The following is a 6,750-nucleotide window of genomic DNA, read 5'->3' on the forward strand; positions in this document are numbered from 1 at the left end:
AGTCAAAATACACTTTGATTTAATTTATTTAATTGTAAAGTACCAAAATGATCAATGCAACATGCATGCCATATAACTTACTAGCAGATATATAATTTTATTTAATAGTTATAATTTTATAAAAGTTAGATTTAGCATTGAATTTATTTAATTATATTAGTTTTAAACACAAGTGATACGGGTGTCTATATTAAACAAATAAACATTTTATGGGAGATTAGACAATCTATGTTTCGTGAGAGGTAAGATAACAAACTTATTTTCATTTTTTATTAATTATAAAACTATTATTATTATTATTTATTTATTTGCCATAAGCTTGCAATAAATTCAGACCCGAAATGACATGTAAAATAGTAAATCACAAGTATAAACACCATTGACTCTCTCCCTCTATTACCATGTGTGTGTGGAGCCCAAAACTGGACCCCTGCTTTGCTGGCTTCAAGCTCTCCATTGTTGGTTTTTTATGGGGCTTGTCTGCTAAGACAATAGAGAGAGAAGAGAGGGAAAAAAAAATTAGAGAGAGAGACAAACTTAGAGAGAGAGAGAAGCTGGGTTCAACCTTTTAACAAAGACTTCTCTTTTCACAACTCCATTTCTCTTATTCTTCTCCACTAAACAATTTCACCATCTACAAAAACACCAACACAAAAACAGCTAAAACCCATCTGTATTTTAGCTTTCTTCATTTTGTTGGATCCATAGATCTAACACTTTGATAAACCCACAAGAAATATTTCTTTGTTTGGCTGTTAAAGTTAGTAGCTTGGAAGAACAAGTCAAATTACAACAAGGTAAAGCTTGAAAAGGAAGAAAAAAAAGTTTGATTCTTTTTGTTTTATATTGATTAGTTGAATTATGTTGGTTAATGAGTCATTGATGATTTGTATAATCACGGGTTTTAATGATTCAATGTTAAATGCAAGTCTTGGATTTCTTCCTTGTTAAATGCTAGACCTGGATTTTTTCAATGGCTGACCAAACTGTGAGAAAAAAAAGTGGGCTTTGACCATTCCTTTTCTTTTCAAAGTTTCTTTCCGATATTTTCATTATTAGGGTGTTGGGGTTTTTGTTTAGAGAGAACATAACGGTTTTGTTACTATAGGCATCGATTTCATATGTTATTCTGCAATTCATGGACAGAAACTAACAGAAAAGGCGACTGCTTTTTTAAATTATTGTATTGATCTGTTAATCTTCAGCTGTGCGACTTTTGATTTCCTTGTTTTTTTTTTTGTTGTCCAAAACTAATTTGCTGATAAGCGGAGCATGGCAAGGTCAAAATTGGTTTTTTTGAGTCACTACTTGTTTTGTTGAGCATCGAGTGTCTAGTGGCCGGGTTTTGTATCTGAATTGTTTCAAGTCTTAGGTGTAAGATTGTTCATTTTGTTTTGCTGCTGATCTTGTTGCAGAGCATACTTACTGTGTTGTAAAGTAGAGGAGGACGCAAATCATTCTGAAGTTCCTGGGTCAGAGTTCTTTTGGGCACCTATTAAATGTGGACTATTTGGAGGGTTTTTAGATGAGATGAGGGATGTTATCTGGGTTGATGAACTTTTTGAGGGCCTGCTTCCGGCCGAGGCCTGATCGATATGTTCACACAAATTCAGATACTGGTGGTCGCCAAGACGGGCTATTGTGGTATAAAGATCACGGGCAGCACGTAAATGGTGAATTTTCTATGGCAGTGGTGCAGGCCAACAATTTACTTGAGGATCAGAGTCAGCTTGAGTCAGGAAGCTTGAGCTTAAACGACTCTGGCCCATATGGTACTTTTGTTGGTGTTTACGATGGACATGGGGGGCCTGAGACATCTCGCTATGTCAATGATCACCTCTTCCAGCATCTCAAGAGTAAGTTACTTCAAACTAATGAACTCTTTGGCATGGATTTGTGACTTTGTGTTTCCTGGTTTTGCCTATCCTTGTTTCTAAAAATAAAAAATTTATGTCAATTAACCAAATAGTAGACATACTTAAAGTAGAGTTTACAGCCACTGCTGTCTCAGGCCTATCAATAATTTAAAAATGTGGAGGTCTCTTGTTATGAACGCGTCTTCCTTCTTTTGTCTTCTTTTTCCCAATAAGTTTAACTTGATAATTAATATTTTGTCATAAATTTATCTTCATGGTGGGCTTTTAAATATTAAGCCTGTTCTATGCACTAAATTTTTCAGGTTTGATGCTTATCTGTAGGGTTTACTTTGGAGCAACAATCGATGTCGGTGGAAGTGATAAGGAAGGCATTTCAAGCAACAGAAGAGGGTTTTCTCTCTCTCGTTACCAAACAGTGGCCTGTGAAACCACAAATTGCAGCAGTTGGTTCCTGCTGCCTGGCCGGTGTTATCTGTAACGGAACCCTTTACATTGCCAGCCTTGGTGATTCACGTGCTGTTTTGGGTAGAGTTGTGAAGGCAACGGGGGAAGTTCTGTCTATTCAGCTATCTGCTGAGCACAATGCTTGCATAGAGTCTGTGAGACAGGAGCTGCAGGCTTTGCATCCTGATGACCCCCATATTGTAGTATTAAAACACAATGTATGGCGTGTAAAAGGTCTTATACAAGTAAGCTGTTCACCATCCAGGAGCTGTTTATTATGCTCTTTTTTCTTATTTGACAAAGAATAGGTGTGGATCTTGTCACAGTTGCCTGTCCTTGTAGCCTTGTTGCGTTCTAGACACTATTATTTTAGTCTAAATGTGTTTAGAGTTTGAAAGCACGTTATATGAACATGGTAATGTTAAAACTCTGTATCAATGTCAGTGCCAGTCATCTTTGGCATGAACAGAGGGCCTCACTCTGTGTCAGTATTGGTGATTTCCACTTTGCAGCAAATGGTGGAAATGGGTGGAGTCAGATGGAGCTTGCTGTCTATTTAAAATTCTGTATCAGTGTCAGTGCCAGTCATTTTTTCCCTGTCTAGCTTGGTTTTGTTTAAACCTGGTAGGCTGGTGTGACTTTTTATAAGTGGTCCTCAATGTTTGAAGAGCTAGGGTTGATATCACCTGACATGATATTATTTTTAGTGGCTTTGCAGTCATTGCTCTATTAGGTGCTCGTAAATGTTGTGTTTTAATCATATGACCGCATTACCTTTTAGGTTCTTGCATTAGCTTTTATAAAATGAACGTGCAGTTATCATATGGAGAACTACAAAATGGATTGCTGGGAGGGCTATGTTGTAGATGGTTCAAGGGGCGTAAAGTGATATGCTAAAAGTCTGTTCTGGTTTACAAGTTTCTGTCAAGTAATTTGATAGGAATATACTGGCTCAATGGTAAATGGATTGCCATAAATGCGAAGTACAGAATGTTATGAAGCTTTAGGTTGGTGGCTCTAGATTTGGTTAATAATTCACCGTCAACTTCATTATGGCATTTTGTTCTTCATTTATATCTGACCTCTGCAGACAATATGAGGTTTTGTTTTTTAGATGAAGCTACAAAATGGCATCCCATAGTTTTAGGGTTTGTTTAGTCCGTGCACCTTGCATGAGTCTCTTTTGGACATTTGGCACATTTCTCAGATTTTGCAACTTTGGTACACCATGAAATTGATGCTTTAGTCAGACCTGGGTCTAAAGGCTGGTTCAGTTGATAGTTGATTTTTAAATGGGATTGGAGGATCAGGGGTGTTGCTTCTAACGGAATCAAATTCATCATTAATTGACGGGGAATAATTCTCAAATGCTATAGATAAGAGAAACAGTGGAAAATTCATAGATAGCTAGCAGCATGTAATACACCTACAGTTACTTGGCTGGTCCTAGGCAAATATGAATATGTTCCCTGGTTTGAATCAGAAAATTCGACATGCTATGCCAAATAGGGTTAGTATGTCATGGCGTTAAAAATTTCCATTAAATTTTTTCTTGAAGTTCAAAAAATATTTATTTGGTAATATGTTGTGGATTTTGACCTGATACAACCTCACTTTTGAATTTTTTCACTGATGATCACAATCGTCCGACCTCTCAGGTTTCCAGATCTATTGGTGATGTATATTTGAAGAAGGCCGAGTTCAACAGGGAACCTTTATATGCTAAGTTCCGACTCCGAGAACCTTTCAAAAAGCCAATATTGAGCTCAGAACCGTCAATTTCAGTGCACCAGCTGCAGCCTCACGATCAATTTGTTATATTTGCCTCTGATGGCCTTTGGGAGCACCTAAGCAATCAAGAAGCAGTTAATATAGTTCAAAATCATCCGCGCAATGTGAGCAACATTTATCTTGGTGCTAGAAATTGTTTACTTTTATTTATTTTCATTTGTTTGTAACATGTACTCATCATCATCCATGCATAGAGACACAATTAGGGTCATTGCTCGTTTGGACTGCACCTCAGTTTGAATAGTTTTATCCGTTTTGCAACTTAAATTACCAACTTTTTGTTTGTGAAATTAATTTTCTTTGAAAAAAAGAGAGAAAAGTGCTTCGGACTAAATCTGTCCTGTTTCTTTTCTGTTTCCTGAAAACATTGTTAGATTGTCTTCATTGAGGGTAAATAGTAAGTTCGGGTCATGAAATGCTATAAACAGTCTTGCTGATATAACAGTGTTTATAGTATTCCCTTCACCTGAAATTTTAACTAACAAGGTCTTTTACATGCCTCTAAATTAGTAGTTATTTGCAAATTGGAAATGTTAATGTTCACCATTTGATGATACTCAGTGTTTCAGTTGCAAATTCATCTGTAGGAGTAGAGCTGTCAAGCAAACCTCCAAACTCATTCAAGGGAGTCCCTAGAAAACTTTTCATGTTCTTTTACATTTTGTTTCTTATTTTATTCTCATATCTGGCTCCATATTTCAATGCTTGTTTTAGTGAATAAACATGAAATACACCAAGAGGATTTGTCTTTGGGGTGGTGGATTCATGTCATCCAACAAACTTAATGCATGTGCTACTAGAAACTTAAAGATGAATCCATTCATGAAATTGCTTGTTCTATTCATGCAGGGAAGTGCAAGGAGGCTGGTAAAAGCTGCCTTGCAAGAAGCAGCAAAGAAGAGAGAGATGAGATATTCAGACTTGAAGAAGATCGACCGTGGTGTGCGTCGACATTTCCACGATGACATTACTGTGATTGTTGTGTTTCTTGACTCAAATTTCGTAAGCAGGGTTAGCTCAGTCAAGTGCTCGAATATATCTGTTAGAGGGGCTGGAGTCAGTCTTCCTCCCAACACACTGGCTCCTTGTACCACACCAACAGAAGCTGGCAGTATGTGATGAAGCTGTATCTCGTGTTCCTGTCTCTTGTATTATTCTCATGTGAATACCAGGTAGCTTCTGAAAGAGATAAAGAAGAGCCAACCTTCAATTCTTTAATGCACACTGTAACTTTTAACTGGAACTCATACTTGAATTTAGCTTATGTGCGAAAAACTCTAGAACTGGAGAAGTACAAGGTGACAATTATTATAGTTATTTCTTGGGAAGTTTTCTGCCTCTCTCATTTTCTTTGGCTATATCTGTGTTTTACTTCTGTAAATAGTACAAACTTGGCAAATTAAGTTTCCTTTCTTCCTGCCTGCCTGCTTGTGGTTTAAACTTTAATTTTACCAGGAGCAATGTTTCAGCTGTTGTCAATTTGGGTTCTGGCAGATTCTTGTACAGGGTTTTCATGGAGACTCTGTGCACTGGAAGCAGTCCTATTTGGGAAGCAAATCACAAGATTAACAATAGGGCAGGTAATGTTATTCTCAGGAAAAATGCATTAAACTGACAGACTCTTTAAATTGAAAATGACTTGAGGAAATGTCCATGGAATTCAGTTTGATTTTTTTGTGAGATGTAGCTGTTTATAGTTATTTAGGCTGTCCAGAACATGAACACTTGCTACTTGTATGGTTTAGTGGTCTCCTTTTGCAATCAATAGTTACTTTGGTTGTGATTTGCTGTATTGGAAACTCCATGGTAGTTTTAGTGTTACCCTTTGGTTTTAGCAAAATCAAGTTTGTTTTTCTGCTTATGTTCCTGTGATGATTTTTGGTCTTCTTCGTTCACAGCTTTGTTCCATCCCTCAATGGGATTATCCTGGAACAAGTAACACTGCATTCCCTCTCCCCGAGTCCGGGGACAGGAAAGGCCCCAGCTGTATAGTAAAATAGCCGAATTTAATCGATTTCAAGCGCTGTTGGACTTAGCCTAGCCGTGAAATTGGGCCTAGCTCTAGCCTACTCCGGGAATTAATGTGCTGGTTTTAATCTCTTAAGACAATCCCGTTTATACTTGTTTTTCTTTCCTTAAAATAGAATCTGACTCGGTCAGGTATCGAATCAACGAGTTGACTGGTCAGTCAAGGTTTTATATCTATGCACAGGGGTGCAATCCCCAGTAGACTGCAGTCCGTAGCAATCCAAGATGATTATACAACCTCGGCCCAGACCTGGGTTTTGTTTCTTGACTATCAGTGAATAGTGTTCTCAGACTTCTAGGAAGGAAAGACTAGAACGCAGCACGCCTTGCCTGAAGTGCCAAATTGAAACATATCCTACCGAAAATTTGAACCTGTAAATAAACAAATAAAAAAAAAAACAAAGAGCTGCTACAGGACTACATTGTTATTGAAAAGAGAGAGGATGGATGATTTACGAGGTAAGATAAGGACTCCTTTTCCCCTCGTTTGTCAGACACTTTGTCAGGGCATATTCTCCCTCGTCCACGAAAGACCACCGCTGTAATGTTTCCCCTAATTGTCATTTTTTATTGCTTGCTCCCGCCTTTTAAACCATTTACAGCCGCACCA

The 6,750-nt window shown here is 37.6% G+C and overlaps 1 protein-coding gene across 2 annotated transcripts; it reads left to right on the forward strand.

The window, feature by feature from the left end:
• Nucleotides 1-478: 478 nt before the first annotated feature.
• On the forward strand, nucleotides 479-5,440 carry LOC133680033 (probable protein phosphatase 2C 64). Of its 2 annotated transcripts, none has more exons than XM_062102819.1 (5): nucleotides 479-797; nucleotides 1,416-1,856; nucleotides 2,199-2,566; nucleotides 3,980-4,216; nucleotides 4,962-5,440. In XM_062102819.1, exons 2-5 carry the CDS (start codon nucleotides 1,538-1,540, stop codon nucleotides 5,229-5,231), a joined length of 1,194 nt encoding a protein of 397 aa, XP_061958803.1. In that variant the 5' UTR covers nucleotides 479-797; nucleotides 1,416-1,537; the 3' UTR covers nucleotides 5,232-5,440. The 2 variants fall into 2 exon arrangements, with proteins under 2 accessions (XP_061958803.1, XP_061958804.1); XM_062102820.1 differs by lacking the exon at nucleotides 4,962-5,440 and adding an exon at nucleotides 4,682-4,951.
• Nucleotides 5,441-6,750: the final 1,310 nt, after the last annotated feature.

The sequence above is a fragment of the Populus nigra genome, chromosome 19, assembly GCF_951802175.1.
Source record: "Populus nigra chromosome 19, ddPopNigr1.1, whole genome shotgun sequence".
In the NCBI taxonomy this organism is placed as follows: Eukaryota; Viridiplantae; Streptophyta; class Magnoliopsida; order Malpighiales; family Salicaceae; genus Populus; species Populus nigra.